This window comes from Carassius auratus, chromosome 17 (assembly GCF_003368295.1).
Source record: "Carassius auratus strain Wakin chromosome 17, ASM336829v1, whole genome shotgun sequence".
In the NCBI taxonomy this organism is placed as follows: Eukaryota; Metazoa; Chordata; class Actinopteri; order Cypriniformes; family Cyprinidae; genus Carassius; species Carassius auratus.
Window position 1 is genome coordinate 9,687,914 of NC_039259.1, and position 24,098 is coordinate 9,712,011.

The 24,098-nt window shown below is 36.4% G+C and overlaps 1 protein-coding gene across 33 annotated transcripts in view; it reads right to left on the reverse strand.

Annotated features, from left to right (window-relative positions):
- ank3a (ankyrin 3a) overlaps positions 1-22,868 on the reverse strand; it is an 81,355-nt gene extending 58,487 nt beyond the window's left edge. For 11 of the 33 annotated variants that reach the window (XM_026285673.1, XM_026285677.1, XM_026285686.1 and 8 more), the window contains exons 1-6: positions 22,128-22,867; positions 4,251-4,352; positions 2,708-2,806; positions 2,268-2,366; positions 801-899; positions 43-228 (exon numbers count right to left, since the gene is read on the reverse strand). In XM_026285673.1, coding sequence (XP_026141458.1) covers positions 43-228; positions 801-899; positions 2,268-2,366; positions 2,708-2,806; positions 4,251-4,352; positions 22,128-22,244 — 702 coding nt within the window. In that variant the 5' untranslated portion in view covers positions 22,245-22,867. Of the gene's footprint in view, positions 1-42; positions 229-800; positions 900-2,267; positions 2,367-2,707; positions 2,807-4,250; positions 4,353-4,522; positions 4,819-8,660; positions 9,200-22,127 lie in introns of those variants that run through there. The other 22 variants (XM_026285682.1, XM_026285681.1, XM_026285694.1 and 19 more) reach the window with 10 other exon arrangements.
- Between the last annotated feature and the right edge of the window lie 1,230 nt (positions 22,869-24,098).

Genomic DNA, 24,098 nt, shown 5'->3' on the forward strand with positions numbered 1-24,098 from the left:
ACAGAGAGAAAGAAATTGTGAGTAATGGACTTTCAGACAGACCTTGGACTCAACATCCGCATTGTGGTCATTCTGAAGAAGTAGAGCTGCAGATTTGGTGTCGTCCTTGCGGGCTGCGATGTGGAGTGCAGGCAGACGGACTTTACCTTTTGTGTCATTCTCTAATAACAGAGAAACCACCTGATCATGACCCTGCTGCAGGGCTACAGCTAACGGCGTAAAACCATCCTACAGAGAGGAAGACAAACGGGCTTAATAATTAATTCATATATATAATTTTACATTTATTACTGTATTTTGTTTTACAATATATACCAATCCATTTGTAAACACTAATGTGAACGAAAGGTTTGGGGTCTGTAAGACTTTTTTTTAAAGAATACTTTTATTTAGCAGATATGCCTTTATATACCCTTTATTTAAAAAAAAAATTTTAAGCAGGGCAACTGTATTCCACGGTGACAATAATAAGAAATGAGCTCCAACTCATCATATTAGATTAATTTCTTAAAGATCATGCAACACTGAAATTCAGCTTTGTCTTCACAAGAATAAATAAGGTTTTAAAATTCACAGTATAACTGCATTTTTGTTCAAATTAACACATATATACAGTATATATATATATATATATATATATATATATATATATATATATATATATATATAGGGTGAAAAAAAGAATGTGAGGAGTAGGAAGCACTTATCTGTGAACTGCTGAAGGTCACTCTGGCTCACCTTAATAATCAATAAAAGACTCACACAGACAGATACACACACACACACACACACACACAAACCTCTGTGGCAATGCTTTGGCTGGAGTTGTTCTCCAGGAGGAAGCGAACCACATCCAGATGGTTTTCCTGTGCAGCCATGTAGAGTGGGGTAAAGCCATTCTGAAACAAGCATTACATTAATGTTACATTACATGCTGTAGCATGGATCAACCTGCTGGTTCATCTGACCAGAGGAGAACTGGCCTCCGACTGAGCCTGGTTTCTCCAAAGGTTTTTTTCTCCATTCTGTCACCGATGGAGTTTTGGTTCCTTGCTGCTGTCACCTCTGGTTTGCTTAGTTGGGGACACTTAATTTCCAGCTATATCGTCGACTTGATTGTACAGATGGTATTTAAACTGAACTGAGCTGGACGATGACATCACTGAATGATGAACTGCCTTTAACTGAAAACTGAGTGTTTACTATTGTTCTTTTGCATAGACACACTATTTTCCTATTTTGATACTGTAAAGCTGCTTTGACACAATCGGTGTCTCGTTTGCTCTATTACCTTGACACAGCTCCATTCTGCTGAGCAACCCATCCCCTCCTCCCAGCAAAGACAAATCAATCAGAAGTGAAAAGCTTCATTTGAAAAACTTCATAAGCATGAAGCACGAATCCTTGCTGTAGTAACCAGACAGCCAGGTTGCCATGGCAGATCTGTCATTCTTAATATTTCTGAAATCCCAGAAATAGACCCAGACCCAGTTCCCATCGCAACACAGAGATGCTGACAGTGCAGGCAGCAGAGGGCAATACTTTATGGAGCATCAAGCAGAGACGTAGACACAGCCTCCCTTCATCATCATGTTTGTTTCTTAGCACTTTATCTTTGAGTTCAATATCTGGTTTCCTTCATTTTATGTGTAAATGTCTGATTCACATGCCATTAGTTCTGTGATGGCAAACTGTATCTTCCTTTCTCCTTTGGCACACACCCACACACACACACACACACACACACACACACACACACAAAATGTAGACAAACTCCCACACAAAAATACCTCTAATTCCATTTACTGAAACTAAATCAGACGTGATCATGATATTGACATTATTCAACCAAGATCACATTAACATATCACTGCTAATGAAAAACCCAATTATGACTTATTTGGGACAAAAGAATCTGAACTGCCACAAAAAAAAATACAATTAAATGCAGCAAAAGAATTGAATATGTCTCTTTTTACCAGTGTTTAAATCTGTATGTACTGTGTTGAGCTCAGTGCAGGAAATACTTTTATTACTGGCACTCCAGTAATGTAGGTGCCCTTCACAACTCACAACACTGAGCTCAAGTTTAAAGCAGTGTTTATGTGTTTGAGTGTATGTGTGTCTATTCGGGTGTTCATTGGCTGGTCATCTAAAATAGAAACAGATTAAGAGTGTACGTGAGCTGCCTTGCAGAAAAGCTGGATCCAACTCATTGATTATGTGTTTGTGGGTATATAAAAGTTTGTGGAGTCTGAAATGTGTACCTGGCTCTGTGCATTGACGTTGGCCCCATTAGTCACTAGCTCTCTCACCACTTCCTCCTGTCCTGCCAGTGAGGCGATGTGCAGTGCCGTGTTTCCTTTCTGGATTAGAGTAGATGGAGAAACAACAGAGAGAGAGAATGAGTGGCATCTCTCGATTAATCTCTCCACCACCTGTTTGTATCACCCCATCTAACAGGCGCTTTTGTCCCACTGGCATCCCCCCAGCCACCATTCCGTCCCCTCTGCCAGAGTAGTGTTGTTTCCGCTGGCCTGTAATTTACCTCCACACACACACTTTATTCCTGCAGAGTGAATGCAGCACTAGAGGCTTTTTATACCCAGTGTGAACATGTTCACAGGAGCAGAGAACACCATGTGATATCAGAAACGGATACAAACATCTCCTCCAGCTGGAGGCTCCATGTGTGTGTCAAACTGACCTTGGTTGCTGCATCTACGTTGGCGCCCAATTTAAGCAGCTCGGCCACCACGTCCACATGCCCCTCTTTGGATGCGAGGTGCAATGCATTCAACCCATTCTGAAACACAAAATGCAGGTTCTGCTAGTGAACAAAAAATATATACACAAATATCATATGTACTCGCTGTCGCAGATAACTGTGATAAATTAGACATTTTTTTTAAATATTTGAAAAATGAATATGAATGGGTTCATATGATGCAGTTTAATGTTATCCTTTATATTTGGAGTGTTAGCTCTTGGTGTGTAAATAAGATCTGTAAAGTTGCAAAGAATAAATAAGAGATATTCTTTATCAAAGTTACGATTTTGCCACGTGCACCTAAAACGTCACTATGTGGAAATATTTGCATAATGCCAAATGTTGACGCAAAGAAAGAAGCCGTGGTTTTAGTAACCACAGTTAGTGTTGAAGCAGCCATATCAGGGAGATGTTGAGTGTATCCAGGCGAAAGCAAAAGCACTTTAATTGGCTGAGTTTGCATGTGTGTGTGTGTGTGTGTGTGTGAGAGAGAGAGAGAGAGGGGGTCACACAGTGGAGTCAGCTGTCTTAACCGTGGCTTGTGTTCTGCAAAAACATACGAGCTTCATCACTGTGTCTGTCACGCAACTCTGTTCCTCTTTCGGGCTTGGACTGATGTTAAAACTAAGGACATTATTAACTGTCTTTACATTTATTTTGAAAGATGAAGCTCATAATTATGGAAAGGGGCATTACATTTCTGAGGAGTGCTTGCAATGTTCGACCAATCACAATGCACTGGGTCAGCTGGCCAATCAGAGCAGACTGTGCTTGTCAGAAGGAGGGACTTTGTAGAAAACAGTGTGTTTGAGAGAGGCAGGGCATAGAGGACCTACAATAATGTACAGTATTTGAAAAAGAATGTGCTTTTGAACATTAAAGCATGTCAACATATTCTGTTACACCAAATACTCAAAATAAATATCTTTAAAATAGCATCATATGACCCCTTTAAACAATTCTTTTAAAATAATATTAAAATTAAATCAAAAACAAAAATGTATATAGTGAGTATATCATGTAAATCATGACCACAAAAACTTTTATTTTGGATGCAATTAATCGTGATTAATCATTTGACAGCACAATTATATTTTGTTAAAAACACTTGTGCTGCTTAACGTTTTACCCTCAGGATAATTTGAATGAAAGTTATTTGGATATAATGTTAAAAAACAGCATTTATTTAAAACAAATATTTTGCTAAATCTCTTTACTGTATCTCTTTACTAATTTCTTTCCAAAAAGGAATCTTCATGACCCCAAACTTTTTAACAGTATTATAACATCATACCTATCATAGATATATAGAAGATAATCTGTGTATTCTGAAAGTAAAAATCTACAGAAAAGCGACACAGTACAGCTACAGATGAAAATGACATTTTGTCACACAGGAAATGTTTTCAGTGTTTACTTCCATCATTCTCAGTAATGATGATATTGTCACATCCTGTCACACAACAGAAATGATTCATACCTGATTACAGATGTTGATGTCGACACCAGTCTTCAGGTAGTCGAGGACCTTCTCAAGGTTCCCTGCCCTCGCTGCCCGCAGGTAACTGGCATTGCTGTCCGACTACAAGTAATGAGAGGAAATGCAGAAGACGATTATTCCACTGACAAGGTCAAAGGTCAAATCCAGGGCAACTGAGGTCAAATCCTGATCAAGAATAAACAAACCAAATATATTTCCAGCTTTCAGCTCATTAAATCAATGAAAGACAAAGAAACGTAAAAAAATCATACCAACTCCATCTTTACTCAGTGTCATTTGCCTCCACAAACACAGACACACTACCAGTCGACGTCCTACAGGAAAATACTACGATCGCAGCATGACAGAGGACCAAAGTCACAACAAAAACCTACAAAACACCTAAAAAAAATTGGCAGTCCATCTCTCAGCAGATATAACAGCCCTTCTCTCTTTAATGGATACGGAACAGAGCACTAAATAACGGCTATTATTCTGACACAGGTTTCCGCCCACTTTCCCTCATGATCTTTCGTTCTCTCCCTCAGACTGAGTTTTCTCTTCTAACGCGTATATGAGAAAGAGAGCAGGATTTGGGAGAAAACTCGACGAGTGTATGTGTGTGTGCCTCATTCATGTGTCTTCTTTTGTTAGCCTCAGTTTGATTCGGGGACACTGCACTAGACATAAGAGGACACACAGCAAAATTTCAATACAGTTTCCCTCACTCACACATAAACACACACAATTTTATAAAGAATAGGAGCGGGTTATCTCTGAGACACACGCTCACATGGGGAATTCCTCTAAATGAGAGGCTATATTTAGTTCTCACTAAACCCAGGACAAACTCATCCCCATATCTACCATCAATGTGTGTGTGCTGGCAAGAAGATCTGGAAAGAAAGGCTCACTTTCCAAAAGTAACTCAACTGAGTTTGACAAGAAGAGGCTATGTTGGTGTATTACTGAGATAAATTATATGCATATTCATCTAGCGACCAGAGCACACAGCACAGAAAAGGACAAATGTGTGTTTTTGTGGTGGTGTGTGTGTATGCTTCTATATTCTAGTATGAGATTCACGGCTGATAACGAACTCTAAGCTCATTAGCTAGTCATTTACTCAACCTCTTCCACTGGGAAAACCTTTGTGTGTGTGTGTGTGAGTGTGTGCTTGTATAATCAATTACTTACAGTCTGTGCTGTATAAAATGATGGATTAAAAGGCAAAAGAAGCCTTTGCTTTTGAGGCTAATGCTTACAGTAAACAATTCTGCCCCGCACACACACAATAAAAAGACTGAGAGAGAAAGGATATTGTGTGTGTGTGCTGGTCTTTTTGTGATTTTCCTCTCTTATCTGTGAGTTAATGAGTTTTTCCAGCTTGTCACCCATAACTCCTTCCCTGGAGGATTCTAGCTGGGAACATAACACCCACCCACATCCACACAAATATATACAATCACAAAGAAAATCTGTATTAAATAAAGTGAGTGTTTGTGTCCTAATGGATAAAATCTGGATTTCGAACATAAATGTTGTAGGTTTATCCAAAGCATGGGTTGCCAGTGAATAGGAATGACCTCCTGTCCTGTTATCATAGTGCCCTTGAGCAAGACTCTTAACCCCTCATTAAGAGTCTTAAGTGTCTGTACGATAAGTATAATGAAAGCTCTAGATAAAAAGTCTGCTCAGTCTCTTATGACGATTTATATTTGATCAAAAATACAGTAAAAAAAAATCATATTGTGAAATGTTATTACAATTAAAAAAAAATCTATTTACATATATTTTAAAATGTAATTTATCCAAATGCTGAATTTAAATTTTTCAGACAGTATTAAATTATACTTCAGAAATCAATCTGATTTAATGCTCAAGAAAAATTTCTTACTATTATCACTGATGAAAACTGCTGAGCTACTTAATATTTTTGTGAAAATCATTATATATTTTTACAGGATTAATTGGTAACATTACAGTCATTTTTTTATCATTTAATGCACCCTATAAAATAATTACTTACTGACCTAAAAACACTGTACTAATGCTAAACCTACTAGACCAATGTTATCTTAAAGCACTGACACAATGCACACACACCACAACATCTAAACATTCACTTAAAACCTACAAAAAAGTATCAGAGAACACCAAAAAACTCCATACCTGAACACTGTTCATAACAATCTTCACTCAAATTCTGTGATTTCAAATGTTTAGCTTCATCTGAAGAGATCATCTTCAACTATCATCTGTATCTCTTTAGTATTACACAAAAACCTTACATGCTTCAGAAACAACAGAAGATAAACCTTTTTCTCACTAAGATATAATAGTGGTGTCTGTGGGAGGTTGTGAGAAACTAGGCAAATGTATGACTGAGTGCAAACTCTAAGAAGTGTCATTATTGACACACACACAGGTCATGAATTGCCATTGTGTAGTTTTGGTTGCACCTTGAAAACCTGGTGCTAAGGGTTACTTTCCATTAATGTTAACCTTTATTGTTTACATGTACAGGTTTATATATATATATATATATATATATATATATATATATATATATATATATATATATATATTTTTTTTTTTTTTTTTTTTTTTGACATGCACAGTGGAGCACTTGCTAAACACAGGTTTTGCTACAATGCCAGGACATTACTAAGGTATTTAGAACGATTGTTTGTATCATGCTATGCGCTTTCCAAAGTTAACCAGCCCTTTTTTTCCCCTACAGTTTCTTCATCTTTCGTTGTGTGAAAAACCCTAGTGCTAACAACCTGTGTGTCAAGTGTCCAGCTCTGAATCTTTATAAACGCTCACACTGTATAATTCAGCATGGAGAATTTACTATTTTAAAATAGTACGCATCAATATTTCAGTGTGGGAAATTCTGTGAGCACTATGCATGTACAGTACGCACAGTAGAGTGGAAACACTTTGTGCTAAACCACACACACAGTTACGGACACACACCCAGTGGAGTTACATAAGACATTCTCTAGGGTACAGCTGTTATTAAAACATCAGAGATACTGGACTTAAAGAAAGACATCAGGAAAGGGAAGAGAAAAGGTCACAGTTGATAAAAATGATGTGACACTGCATCTGAAAACAAAATGTTAATGCCTGTACAGCTGTTGTTCATAAAAGAATTAGAGCAGTTAAACGGCTGACCCAATAATACTCTAGTCTCTGCCTCTCTGTCTCAGTGTCGCTTCAGGTCCTAGATAAGCAGTGAGCTCAAATACTGCATGATCGGCAAAAAAACAAAGCTACCCGTCAGTGTGGCTGCAGACAAGGCGACTACACACACACACACAGACGCACATTCCTGTCCTCTATATGCAGATACAGTCCTAAAAATAACAGAAGAGACAACATTTTCCAATTTACAGTCAGAATGAACCATTTGTGGTTTATTTTTGCATAGGAGTTGGCCAGTTCAGACTGTCATTAATTTCGACAAAAGAAGCTGCTTGGTTGTTTATTTCTAAAATACCTTATTTTCAGCATGTCTGTTTTAATTCTAACTTCACCCATTTTTACAACATAACATTCCTAAGACCTACTGGGAACTGATTAATATCCTTTGTTCTAAAATTAAAATAAGTCAAATTATTTACCATAATCGATCACTTTACCTTTAAATTTGAAAACTAGCCATTATTACAGTTACTGTAAGTTAAACCGTTATTAAGATAAACACTCTATAAACACAAATCCAAGACTAAGTTTCTCCAGTCTCAGCATCATTATAAAATAGAAGCCCCGTAGTCACAATATCTTCAAGAGTTAGATTCACACACTCATGAATATATATAGCGTTGTTAGGTAAATTAGATAAAGTGGTCTAGTGGTGAAAATGGCAAAGAGTGTTACCATGCATTCACACACACACCAAGGTCAGTAAAAAAGCACTAGAGCAAAGGTAGAGTTGGAGTGCCTGACCAGCATGAATGTCAAAATGGTGGTAATAACACCAGCGCACATGAAGCAGATCTAATTTTGCATGTGATTCAACCTTGACAATAGAGCCGCACTTCAAATAAACAGTTGTTCTCTGATATCTGTGAGGATCTTTATCTCTGCAGGATTCTGCAAACAAAATCTAGAAATCTGAGCCCAGAGAGACCAACAGATCAGACTTTGTGCCATTTAGCCCGCAGAGGAGTTTAAAGTTACCCAGCAGTGTATTCAAGAAATATGTTAATAAAAGGTTTGAAGGACAAAATCTCGGTTTGAAGCAGATGAGCAGCAAGAGCATTTCACAATCTCATGATCCCAAGCATCCTCAATCGACAACCTTAATTTCCCAACCATTCCAAAAATGCCTATTTAGAACAACATAGACCATTCCCAGTCATTCCCAACCATTCCCAGTCATGTTTGTAAAGTACTTACGGGTGAAAAATAGTCAGCAGCCTCTTCCACCGCCATTTTTCCTGCAGTCCCACAGAAACCCGATCACTTACTTCTCTAGCTCTGCGGCCAGCAAGGTGCCATTCAGTCATGTGACGTGTGGAAAAACTGCCCAGGCAGCAGGATGCTCAAAGACACACTTCCACCTGACGTGTGCGCGAGTACGGATACAAGGATATGATTATCTCCGGTACTACAGTAAGCATAAAGTCACTTTGAATCCAACCTATTCTTTTTGTCTATCTCCTTTTACAACCTGACTTCTTCATCTGTCTCAGACTACATCAGCTTTTCAGTTTTCTTTCTCTGTTCACAGCCATTTTATAACTTCCGCCAAAACAATCTCTTTCTTTCCTCATACTATTCTCCCTACCTTTTCTGTTATTCAATGGGAACCAGCTCCAATCTTCATTTAACAGAGAAAAAAGTGCATAATTTACATCGCTGCCATGCTTTTATGAGCTTTTCTCTCTTTCTGTCATACACACTGAACACAGAGGGTGGGGGCCTTTTGAATAGTGATATGAGGTGTTAAGGGGGTCCAAATATAGCAGCTGAATCCAATGCATTTGCTAATAGGACTCCCTTTCCCTCTGTTCTGCAGTCTCCTCCTCCCTCCAAACTTGTGTGTGTGTGTGTGTGTGTGTGTGCGCGTTTGTATTGTCTGAGTGCTTATCTGCTCCCTTTTTGGACAAAAAGAGAGTGTGTGTGTGTGTGTGTGTTTAGCACTGCTGGGGGTTGGTTTATTAGGTTGAATGCAGGGTTCATGGTGCAGCTCAAAAAAGGATTAGGGGCATTTCCCCCAGTATTAGGGCCACCGCACCATCACTTAAAAACACACCCCAGCTGTAGCTCTGACAAAGGGATGAAGTGTGTCACCCGTTATACAGCGACAGGCGGTGTTGTTTACATACTGTGCTTGCTCTGTGTATCTTTGTGTCTGTTTGAATATACTGCTCTGATCGTTGGGGGTTTGTTTCTTTTCCGTTGTGTATCGTCAGTATTGCGTCCATGCGTTTATGGAAAGGGGGAGTGGCTTAGAGCTGTGTGTCAGACAGACACATACTGTGTGAACATATGGAGAGCTAACTGCCACTGACAATTTGATTTTACAATAAATGATTTATAAAATTATTCAACTTTTGCTTCTCAACAGCGAGTTTAGAAGTATACATTTTAAAGCTTGCATTAAGAGACTTATAGTAATATATAGAAATATATTTTAAAGATGCTAACTTTTTTTTCTAATAAAGGTCAATGTCATAAAAAAAATTCTAATGATAATAAAAAAAATGCATAAAGAAAATTACTTAAAAAGAACATTTAAAATTAGCATAAATTAAATGTACAACAATATTAGCATCATGTATAGATCATTTACAATTATACAGTATAATAATAGTAAAATGAAATTAAAATTACAATAATAGTTTTAATAATTAAATTATTAAAGTTATATTTCTTTAATTGGAATACATTCTACCGTACTTTGCTTTTATTTAGCATGGATGCATAAAATTGATTAAAAGTGAGTTATTGATAATAATGAGACACAGTTTCTTGAACACGAAATAACCATATTAGAATAATTTCTGAAGGATCATGTGACATTAAAGACTGGAGTAATAAAAATATATAATATTATATGATAATATAATATACAATTATAATAAATTACACTTACATTTTATCAATATTTCAAAATATTAATTTTAATTTAATCAAATAAATGCAGAGGTTGATAACAACAGACTTCTTTCAAAAACCTAAAAATATACCATCCGATGATAGTGTCATTCAAAATATAATATACAATAAAAAGTTTTTGCTTAAAAATCTTAATAGTAAAAATAAGTACCATGTAATGGAAATGTGTGTGTGTGTGTGTGTGTGTGTGTGTGTGTGTGTGTGTGTGTGTGTGTGTGTGTGTGTGAAATGATCTGGACAACCTTTGTATGATTCAACAAAGAGCTTCTTTTTTAAACCCGTATTCAAACATATTTAGACACTAATACACATCACATCTGCAAAACACTAAATTATTTATGTATGCTATCGATCCTATATCATGGTAAGCTCTCTAAAACATAGATGCAGAAATATAGAGATGCTCTTAAACATACAGGCATTCACACACTCACTTTGATTATACAGAGAGGAATCCCATGATGCTTTGGGGTGCATCACAGGTCTCCTCATTCTGGGATGGTGGTGTTGCTTTGGCAACAGAGGAGGAGGGGAGAGAGAATGTGATCTGAAGGAGCTCAAGATGTTCAGTAACCGTGGTGATGTTTTCCTTCAATGACCTCCACCTCATCAGCCAATCACGGAGAGTGTATGAGAGCCATCATTCTCTCTCTCTCTCAAATTGAGTCAGACACACAGGGGTGTTCACAAGGGCTACACCTACGTTAAACCCATGGGTACTGAAGGATTTCCAGGATTTCAGAAATAGGGAAGTTTTACATTCTAAAAGGACAAATGAGCTCCGGTCCTACATGACGAAATACCAACACAAATTCTGGATGCGGCAAAATACAGTATTCAAGATTGCATTGTTTGCATTGATGTTGTGGTTGTGTACGCTCACTGTGTTTGCTAAAAATGTGAAATTTAATGCCTGTCGGCACAGTCTTCTAACATGTAAGGTCTTTGACAGACACAAGAGGAAATCAGATGAACAGCGCTACACACACAGAGTGACTGCAAAGAAACCTCCAAAATCATGACATCATCAGAATATGCCTGATATTCAGACTCACACTGGGCCCTAGTGGAGAGATTCAATATTACTGTTGACCTAATAGAAACAGATCAACAAAAACATCCATATACTGTACTCTTCTTTTTTGTTACATATGATATGGCAAAATGCAAAAGTCAACATGAAGTCAAAACTGACCCTATTTACTTTTCTAATATTTGGTACTGGACATATTATGAGCAATAACTCTACTTCAACATATGCCTATAACAGTATATAGCTAACTGCTTTAGTTTTTTCCCTTAATATTTCCAAAATGTCAAAGTGAATTTTTTTTTTTTTGAAGAAACATATTTCATGTGAAATATGAAATAAAAAGCTTTTTATTTCATTGATTTTTATTGATGACTGCAGTGTTAATAATTTAAATTGTAGGCCTATAATTCATTGTAGGCTATAATAGATCTGTTTTAAAATACCTTTTTAAAAATAAAAATTAATTGTGGAGTAAATGGCCTAATCTTTTGTTATCCTCGCAGCACGTTGTTTGGTAATTACTGCGGGGCAAATTACTTCATAATCATAATAAAATTAATAGGCCTAATAAAAATAAGAATGTAACAGGCCTACATTAATTGTACAAAAAAATATGTTTTTGACAATATGAATCTTTCGGTTTGTAATGCATATGTATAAATATAATGTAATGTAATTAATATATATATACACACACACACACACAAGCATACATACACATACATATATATTACTACTATCAATAATATCAATTATGTATAATATCTTAAATAATAACAACAATAATAACTATATAATAATAATTATTATTGATAAGAATTGTTATTATTATTATTAATGAAATGAAAATAATAATTAAGAATTAATTAATAATAAATTAAACTAATAATAATTATTATTATTATCATTAGTAGTAGTAATATAAGTAGTATTAATTAAATGATTTACCAAGTCTACAGTCAGCCAATCAACAGATCAGTCAATTAATAAGGCGATCAAAGTTCAAAAAAGATGTTGTGAATAGTTGATATGAGTTCAGGCAGCTGGAAGCACTTTAAACTCTCTCATGTTCTCTCTGAGGGGCAGCAGTTAATGTGTGCCGGCATGCATGAACTTGCGAGTGTGTGTCTGTCTGGTGGTCTCTGCAGCGTGTGACCCAAAATCATGCTTCTACAAGGAATTTATCATTACAGACCCACACCATTCTCTATAAAACCATATCTGACAGTTTTTTTTTTACAAATTTTCTGAAATGTGTGTGTGGCCTCATCACCCAGGTGCAGACGGTACACATGCACATATTTAAATCTTACATGTTGTAAGATTTTTGTTTAGGAGATTGTCTACAATAGCCTATATTTTCCTAACTCAATGGATATTCATAACAAAAACATGACTAGGAACATGCAACTGCCATATAATTAATAACACACTAATTATAATTATTTATATTAATTCAACATAATTGGTTTAATGGTATAGTATACAGATGATTCCTTAAAAATACATAAAGATTGACATTTTCAACACAATCTTCATCCAGCTGTGGGACTCAGATTAGCTAGATTACCGGATTATAATTTCACTCAGAATTTACAAGTGAAAGGAGGTAAAAGAGCTCTTCAGTCTTACAAGTATCTTAAAGTATCAAATACTGTATAAGTGCTGTAAATCTGCATTAATTTAGGTAATACAGGAACTAAATAATGACAAGAACATGGCCATACTGTAATAAGGGTGTTTAATCATTTGTGAATTAGTGAGACGGTAGGAGATCCAGGAGGTAAATGAGAAGGATTGAGTGAAAGAGTAACATTTCTGTATCATGTGCAAGTTAATCACTGTCCTGTATGAATCAAGTCTGCTGAGAGAGAATACCACAACCGTCCAAAGGTTCTGAAAAAAAAGTCCAGAAACATTGTACAGCATTCAATAGCCATGATTTAATGCTTACTGTAATATTGATTTTAAATAAGAGCCGTTCCTCAGGGAGTACTGCATATACAAACAAACATAAGAAATGATTAGGTGCTGGATGATTTAGCTGTAGGTGGCTGCTCACTGATTCTTTTAAGTTTTTTTTTTTTTTCATTGTTTAATAATCTTTGCAGTTTTGGGATCAGAAAGATTGTTGTTGTTGTTGTTTTTTAAAGAAATTAATATGCTCTCCATTCAGCAAGTAAACATTTAATTGATAATGCAAATAACATAATATATTAAATACATTTTTTCTTTTCATCAAAAAATATTGATAGGTTTCTTAAGCAATAAATCAGCATATTAGCAGCATTAGCTGCATAATACAATTAAAACAGAAAAAAAAATTTAATTGTGTGATATTTCTCTCATGCTTGGTGAGCATGAGAGACTTATTATAAAACATGTAAACGATGGTATTTTTTGTACGATAGTACATGCTGTACATAAATACATAAATCTAACATTTTTTGTGGTTGGGGCAGATTGGGTAAAAATGGTAAAAAACTGAACTAAAAAAAAAAGATAAAACCAGTACAAAAGCATTGTGAGAGTCAGAATATGTTTGTGTGCCAAGATTTACCCAAACACTATGACGAAAATCCCTAAAAACCTAGAGGTACAGTTCATAGACTGTCTCATGCCTTGTACTTAAAGATAAGCTTGGTTTGTAACTAATTCTAATGCAGAAAACAGGATCAAATCAGTGCACATGCTCAATGAATGACTGTCACATGCTCTTCTGTTTAAATGAGTGTGTGAGATATTATCTGGCACTCAGACTGCAGCAGATGAGAGAGGAGGGAAAGGCCATCTGCCTGTATAACTCCCCCCTGCGCCCTCAAACACCCCCCAAACACACACACATTATACACACCTCAAAATATCTCAAATGTACACACATGCTGTTTGTAGACCACGACACCAGATATTGCATCACTCATCCACTTTAAGCTATCGGCTGATCTGTAACACAACTTACGTGTTTTTCTTATGTGTTAGAGAACTGAGGGACGAATCAAAATTACTGCAAGAAATTACGCAGATTATACATATAAAATAACATAATATAATATAATTATTTATATTCATAAAAACAATTAAACTGTTTAAATTCAAATCTAACCAGAACCTATTATACAATATTGTCATTCCAAGTAATATCACCTGCCAGCACACCAAAAAAATTTAAACAGATATTATATTGCAGCCTTTCAAAGCTACACACACAAATACACAAACCTCCGTTGAGTTTACAGTAAAAGAGTTTTATTAGGGCAGAGAGTCTGGCTGCTGCGCTGAGAATGTACCAGAGATTCAACAACACTCTGAACAAGATCAATAGAGAGCTGCTGGGTAGCAGACCATTATCAGATGGAGTATCTTTGACTGGCATTTACAGGACAGAAGTATAGTAAATGTGATCTAAAAAGAATTACAGTGCAGAAAGAACGACCATAATAAAACAAACAGAGAGAGCGAGATAAATAGAAACACTCTGTCGTTATGTGATCAACAGATTTCTGATAACAGAGCTTCACTACAGTCCTGAATGATAAAAAAGACTCATAAATTATAAACTGTTCAAAATAAGACTATAGAGCAATCTAATAGTTCTCATAAAAAGATTAAGGCCAATTCTAAAACTCTAATGGTTTGGGTCAGTGGGATTTTTTCTTTTCTTTTAAGCTTTGTATTTATCAAAGAATATAGCAGCAACCGTTTTCAACAATGATAAGCAATGTTTCTTGAGCATCAGATCAGCACACTGTAAACCCTGATAAGTTCACAGAACTCAAAAAATATTTTGTAACAGATTACACAAAAACATGATGTTTTAAAATGTTTTAAGTTTACATAAACTTAAAAAATTTAATTCCAGTTGCCTTAAATTATCTCAGAGTTATCTTAAATAATTATATTTCTGAACTTATAATTAGGGAGTAATTCACTCATAATTTTATCTATTTTTCAACTCCTATAATGTGGGAAATACACTCAAAATTAGGCTTTTGCTGTCCATCCTCAGTTTAACCACAGGCTCTACTCTTCACCACAACGGTAACACTACAATTCCAACCAAACATAAACCTTTGTAAAATCTAATATAACACAACATTTATGTATTAACTTATGTCCGTCTATGTTAATCTTGTGTAAAAACACACAAAATAACACTTAATTTCTAAATTTATTTTCCTTGTTTTCTGATGCAAAGCATGCTGGGAACTAGAAAACACAATCATTTTAAGTTCACCTCACTACAACAAATTTTTGAGTTAACAGAACTTATTTAAATTAAGTCCAATGAACTTTCGTTATTATTTGAGTGCAATTAACTAATTTCATTTGATTAATTTCACTGTTCGGTTTTACAGTGCATATTAGGATCATGTGACATTGAAGACTAAAGTAATGACTGCTGAACAGGAATAAATTACATTTTAAAATATATTAAAATAAAGTCATTTTAAATAGTAATATTTCATGAAATTACCATTTTTACTGTATTTTTGATCCAATAAATGCAGCCTCGGTGTGCATAAGAAACTTATGAACCCAAGGTTAGCAGTGAACTCATTTACAAACAAGTGGAGTCATGGACTATTCAGACACACACAGGGAGACTTTCATGGTGTTGCTGACTAAGTAGAAGCAATAATATACTGTGAGAAGGGCGACCTCATTTCTGATCACATGACTCATGCACACACACACACACGCACACACACACACACACTTGCAAACAGCTTCTAAAAGAAAGAAAGAAAGAAAGAACGCATGTAACAAAATAACTTATTCTAGACTACTGATATGACTGAAGTCTTGTCTTGTGTGTACATTATTTGAATACTTTTTAAGCACAGTTTAAATAAAATCATAATAACATTCAAAAGGCTACCATTAATGTGATCAAAAATATTGACAATATTGTGTAATATTATTATAATTTAAAGTTTGTGATTAATGATTATTCATTTTTTTATGTTAAAGTGTAATTTATTCCTTTGATGGCAAAACTGAATTGTCAGCAGCCATTACTCCAGTCTTCAGTGTCACATGGTATTTTAGAAATAATTCTAATAATTCGGGACTCTTTGATGAACTGAAAGTTCAAATGAACAGCTTTTATATGAAATTTAAATCTTCTTTAACAATGTAAAAGTTTTAATGGACTCCGTCGATCATGGCCGCGGGAAGTGGGGGTGCTGGGGGTGCTGCAGCACCCCCTAGTGACGAGAGGGAGATTAAAATTAGGCCTATTAAAATATTTTGCACAATTTATAAATTCCTTATGAATATTTTAGAAAATGATTTTGACACACGCAGTCTATTACGTATATTTTGGATTTTAATTTCATATTTTGAGGCCTAATCAACACAGGTTCGGAAGTTACGTTGTCAACGTCAGGCAGGCAGGTTTGGTCGCCGAGTAACGAGGGTTCCCGCTCGTTCCATGCAGAATACATTCATCTTTATTTAATACAGCACACCTCGACATTTGGACACCTGTAACCAGGGCACCCCGCCTGCATGTAGCTCAGGTAAGAGCATCGTGCTGCCGCGCTTGTCACATTTATTTTTTTTGGCAACAAGTGTGGGATCAGCTTTGACTAGCCAAGCAATTGTAAGTAGTACACTATAGTATTTTTGGAAGGTGGTGGGGATGGAGATGGAGAGTATTATTTCGTTCGTGTGTTCTTTGCGTAATGGTTGTGGAGAACTGTTAAATAACGTTTAAATAGTCGGAGATTATTTCCTTGTGGTTTGTGTAAAAAGGTTGGAGATGGAGACAGAAAGCTTTATACTGTGCGTGTGTTTTTTTGCGTAATGGATGTGGAGAACTGTTCAATAAAAAAAATGCTTAAATAGTCAGAGATTATTTCCTTGTGGTGTGCGTAAAAAGATTTTGGAGTTAATAGAGTTGCGTGTGACATAAACGTGCAGTGACTCAAGCCAGCTGACCAAATCGATTGCATTGTTTTAGCGTTATTGTGAAGTTTGATTAATATTATATTTTGTTGTAATATTATTTGTTGTATCTAAATAAGTTGCATGTATGTATAGGCTATCTGAAATTGTAATGAAAGTAATTATTTCGTTTTCTTTCAATTATTAAACTATTATTTCTGATTCTGCTTCTGCTTCAGATTAATAGTGCATTGGGCATATCTGAGAACTGATGTCTGTGTGTTTCAGACCCTGTGCATTGAAGTGTATATGACAATAAAGTAGTAAATCTCAATGTATTCATTTTTTAAATGTATTTTAAATAGGCCTATAGGCTCATAGGTTTTTTGTCAAAAAAAAAAAAAAAATCACAGCACCCCCTGTTCAAAATTACTTCCCGCGGCCCTGCCGTCGATAAATGTGTTTTTGCTTAAAATAAATAACTTAAAGTATTAACTGTAGTATGAATCAAATTACAATTATGATTTCAAAATGTAACCCAGTTTTAATAAAACTGGCACATGCTTTAGGAATCAGTTCAGCTGTCTGAATCTTAAAAAAAGAATGATTTGTTTGCAAATCGGACATAACAAAAGACCAAACAATCACAGACATTCACAATCAAGATTCCACACACTCCTCACTCATTATGTACTGTACATGCAAATAGAAGCATGTTTACTGCCTGTTATTACAGTAGCAGTGATTCTGTGACCCTGAGTGGGTGTATGATTCAATAATACAACATCAACACCATGCCATTCTCATTTTCATTCTTATTTTATGCTTAACTCTTGTGGAAATACAGCTTCAACTGAGGAGGTATGGGTGTGTTTTAGTGTGTGATCGGTCTTCGGCCTTACAGTGTACTGATTCTTACTTTACATTTGTCTCTTGTGGAAATATGGCTGTAGGTGAGGAGGTATGGGAGTGTGAGTGTGTGATCAGTCCTCAGACACAGTGTTCTCAGCAGGGAACTGAAGCTCTAGATGGAGCCTCAAGCATGTATCAACCTTCAACTGTCAACCGATACCGCAAACACACTCAAAGAAATGCCAAATGCTAAAAATGTAAAAGATATTTGTTTACAGCTTTAAAGAGGTATAAGTTTCAAATCTCAATGCACCTTTACACAAAGAAAGTGAATGAAACCATTAAGTGTTTTAATACAGACAGACTTTTTGTATAAATATTGTTATGCGTATTTTTATGTTTCAATATATAGCCATACATGGTTCATGCAGTGTGCTAAAAATATAACTAGTTTCCCCTCTATGAAAATGTATTATTTAATATATTGTATTATATTTTCATAAAGTGTTATAGTTGCATAAAGGCCATTTTCTTCACTGGGACTTCAGATTTTACTATGCTTGTGGAGATATTCAGTACCCAGGATGTAAGCAAAACCTGATCCACACACACACAGAGAGAGAGAGAGAGAGAGAGAGAGACAATTATTACCATAAATACACTTGTTTACACCTGTTCTCTCCTACCATGGACACCTTAAACATCTGCTGCTCATGTATCACTGAATAATAGACAAAAGTCCTGGAATCATTCATTACTCAATTACAATCACAAATGCAGTTACTTACTGATGTGCTTCTGCTTTGAATGAATGGAAAACAATCTTGCAACTGCCACAGATGCAGAACACAAACTTGCTTTTCCAGGCAAACAAATATGATTACAAAGCAAGACTGAGATGATCAATCCTATAACTGATGATTACATATAGAACAAAGCATCTGAATAGATGGATAATGGGCCCTTCTCCACCTCTCCAACAAAATCACCCTCTTCATCTCCCCCTCGATGTGTCTCTCTCATTCTCTCCATCACCCCCTTCCCCTCCCCCACATCATTCCTTCTTCATGTTTGTGCGTGTGAGCAATAGAGAGAGACACCGTATTACACGGCTTCTCTCATTATGGCTCATTCATCACATATGTGCATGTGCGTGTGCGATTCTGCTGCAGCGGCTCCATGATGGTGCATGAGTGCTCACCAGGGACAAACCCCAAAAAAGCATTTAACTCTCTGACCTCTCACTGCCCAGTACACAAACACTGTCAAATTATAGCTATGCACCATTAGAAAGCCCAGTCTGCTTGAGGTATCATAATATATATAATATATATAATATATATATATTCCATTTATGCATTTACACTTTTATCCAAAAGCAAAGGAACAAAGAGAAAGAAATATTTTTAATGGGAAAACGTAAATCGACATTAAAATGAACTATATTTTTTACATTATTTGTACGGTTCACAGTTGTACTGTTCCATTCACAAGAAAATCCATAAAAACAGTTAACAGCTGTTAATAAAATATGTACTTATACGATTCTTTTGATAATCTTTAAGAAAATGTACGTTACAAAATGAATTTTGTTTTGCATTATTTAACTACAGTTTCCACACATTTATAATTTATTTTCAATAATATTATACTTTCCAGATTTGTTTAAGGTATAAAATAACCTTTCCTAGTATCCAAATGGGATCCATGACCTCTGGATTTTTCTCATCTGCTCAAAGACAACTGAGAATATGAACAAGTGGTCAGTAAGTTGATTCAAATGTCCTGGAGGATCCAGCAGCTTCACTCATCTATGCTCTGTACACTGTCCTGGGGCACAAACGTGAAGCCAGATAACCTTCACATGACCTCTGCCAATGCAATCAGCTGTACCTCTCTCTGTTCTTTTACTCTCTTCTTTGCATTTGTGTAATAAAATATGTAGACTTTATACCAGCTGTGAAAGAGGAGAATGAAGGCCCAAGCCCACAATGACACAGCTTCATAATTCAGTGATTATTTTATTTTCCTATCTCTGTCTCTTAAGTGTAACAGATTGTATTTTTAATACAACTACTCAAAACACACCTGAATAATCAATGAATGTACAAACACTCAGATTAGTTGTTAAAGCTCCTCATGAAACGGACACCTACATTGGCCCCAAAAGATGAGGCCTTTCATTAAACCACAACAACACCCAGGGGACTGATCTGAGATCAGGACAGTGACACTCAGACGGCCTGACTCCCAAATAACAACAGATGGTTCCCTGTTCCCACAGCAACCCTCAGCGTAACCTGGGATGCAGAAATTTGCATCGTGTGACACAGCTTTAAAACCATGAGATCTGTAGATCAAATTAAACCAAGAAAATTCACAGGATCCAAACACTGAATCTTATTGTATTAGGAAAAAGGTGGAACATTTTAATATATACCACTGAAATAAATTATACCACATTTATATACCATGGTATTAAAACCGGGTTACATCCACCATAGACATCACAAGGGACAAGTATTCCTGAATATTAAAGTTAAAGCTTGATCAATGGGAATTTCAACAGTCAGTTCTTCAACTATTACAACTGATTTCCAGTTTTGGGTATAACCATGATACATGTCCAAAAAGGCACGGTATTACAAGAGAATGCTTTATAGTAGAAGTACTGGGATACTCTGATGGGAAACCCAGACAAAATTACCAACTCAGAACCCTACATAAAGCAAACCCTGTCTTTGGCAAATGAGACTTCCTAATTGCTATCCTATTAGATGCATGTGATGTGCTGGTGTGTGTGTGTGTGTGTGTGTGTGTGTGTGAAAGCACATGTGTGTCTCTGTCCCACAATGCCAAGGCAATTACCTCCTCCATACAAGAGTGCAGAACAGATTAACCTCCATCTTTATGATGTCTCTCTGTTTGTCATTCAGAGGTATAAAGATACCCTGTCCTCTGTTTTCTCTCATAATTTCATTCATCTCATTTTGTCCTCTTATATTCTTATTTCAAGAAAAACATGTTAAAATTCCTCAACCATTCTGTACTGTAATCCATACATATCCATAAAATCATTTTGGATTCAATGCATTTGATTGGCATAAAAGTTTTTCCAAAGTATTAATATAATAAGACTGAAAGAAAAGAACAAATAAATTAATAAACAAAAAAGAACAACCCTAAATAAAATAAAAAATAACATAAAAGAAAACTGACAGAAAAGAAACAGATAAAATAATAGGTTACAAAACACACACTCGCCATAAACAGTAAAGGTCAACAGACATGACAATAGCTCAGTGTGTTGATCACAGGTAAGACACATGTAATGAGAGGCAGGAGGCAGCCAGCCATCACTTCCACAGGGATCCTTCACGTCTTAAACCACATCACATAACACACTCCGGTTTAAAATATCACAGCAGCAACATAAGAACAAACAGGAACCGCAGAGGTAACGCTGAAGAAGATCTGTCTGGGTGTGGTGGATATAGGCTTTGTGTATGTGTGTCTATATGGTGTGAAATGGTAGACAGTTAGCACAGCTAACATCCGCATGCTTCATTCCATCACTCTGTACAGAACAAACATCAATAAATCAGTATGAGATGTATAATACACAAGTGTCTACGCGCGCGCACACACGTTTCAGAAGACAGTAAAATCTCTCAGAACATGCTGCAGTGGGATGCTCTCGTTTTTAACCTGAATACAGAACAACAGACACACAGACACATATCATGGCTGGTTGTTTATGGAACATAAGTGTGTTATAATGTGAGAAGGATGCCGAGCGGTAAATGTAAAGTGTAACCTTGGCACTGCAGCACAGATTTAACACACACACACACACACACACACACACACACACTGAACTCAATAGCAGTAACAGACGAGATGTTGCCGTCCCACAAAGCCCACGAAGATCACTCTCCCTCTAATGACATGTATGTGTGCACATGTACCTTTTTCTTTTGATCCTTTGAGGGTTTCCTGCTCTTCCTTTTCCTTTCCTTTTCATCCTCCAGTGCGTTAACATCCACATCTTTATTCTTCTTAATCTGAGACGCCGCATGAGCCATTATCAAGCATCAGGCACGTCCCCACAGCAACCATACACACACACACACGCACACTCACACAAACACACTCAGAATACAAAGGTCCAGAATATGCAACAAGAATTCCAATTCCTTAAAAGATTCCAAAAAATTCCACCAGAAAGAGTGGAAGAGAGGGATTCCGTCCAGAAAAGAAAAAAGAAAAAAAGAATTGACTACTCCGTTTGCTCTCCTCCAGCCTTTGTCATTGGCTGCTCAAGGAACCATATCCAGAGAGAAGAAGATACAGAGAAAGAGGATGGGAGAGAGGAAGAGAGATAGATGGTGACACCATCTTCTCCAGGCACGAGTGAACGACTGAAGGAGAGAAAAAAAAAGAGAGAGCGGGGTGGAGGAGGGCAGCTGGGGTGGTTACTACGGAAACCACGTTCTCTCCTCTGCCGTCCCCAAACGGTCCTACCTGAACCATGTACGTGTCGCGACAACCAACATCAGTGTGTGAGTGTGTGTGTGTGTGTGTTAGTGTGAATATATGCGCATATGTGTAGCCCCCCACTAGCACCATGTGTGTGTGGATGGTGGTTGTAGGGGAGGGGTGTCGCACAGTTTAGCTCATGCATGTGCGATCTCTCGTTCACACAAACACACACACACACACATAATTTGATGTGAGGGAGGGTACCGTTACTACTCCAATCCCATTATGTTACCAGCTGACCCACTCTAAATAGAGGAGGTGGTATATTTATGCATATTTTAAGGCATACAAACTTAGATATGAACACACTTTTTCATGTATCATTATTTTTAGATCATGTTTTGGGGGATTTGGGGTGAATTCATGTTTAAGGACACCAAAAATCAATGTGGCCATAAAGCCCAACGTGTTTCCCATTGGAAAACATGAGAGATGACTGAACAGGAAAGAAAAATGATTGTGGTTCACACACGCAACAGCTCTCAGCTCCTCTCTGATGTCAATGACATTATCGAGTATGGAGTGATGGCAGCCATGTTGGTTTCTCCTGCATATCAGCCACCTGAGTGCAGAACGGTTCTCGGCAAAAACAGAAAATGAACAAATTTACAAAAAAGCAATCCATTCCATTTCATTTAAGATATAAATTGCAAAAAAAAAAAAAAGGAGAAAAAAAACTTGTAAATTATTGTATTATTTATTTATTATTTGGGACAGGGAGCAATAAGAGATCGTAAAAGTTAAATGTACATATAAGGGACAGTTGTTATCAGTGCTAATTTCAGAAGCCTGCATCTCTGATGGTATGGGGTTGCATGAGTGCGTGTGGCATGGGCAGCTTACACATCTGGAAAGGCACCATCAATGCTGAAATGTATATCCAAATTCTAGAACAACATATACTCCCATCCAGATGTTCAGGGAAGAACTTGCATTTTCCAACATGACAATGCCAGACCACATACTGCATCAATTACAACATCATGGCTGCGTAGAAGAAGGATCCGGGTACTGAAATGGCCAGCCTGCAGTACAGATCTTTCACTCATAGAAAACATTTGGCGTATGATAAAGAGGAAGATGCGACAAAGAAGACTTAAGACAGTTGAGCAACTAGAAGCCTGTATTAGACAAGAATGGGTCAACATTGCTATTCCTAAACTTGAGCAACTTCTCTCCTCAGTCCCCAGACGTTTGCAGACTGTTGTAAAAAGAAGAGGGGATGCCACACAGTGGTAAACATGGCCTTGTCCCAACTTTTTTGAGAAGTGTTGATGCCATGAAATTTGAAATCAACTTATTTTTCCCTTAAAATTATACATTTTCTCGGTTTAAACAATTGATATGTCATCTATGTTGTATTCTGAATAAAGTATTGAAATTTGAAACTTCCACAT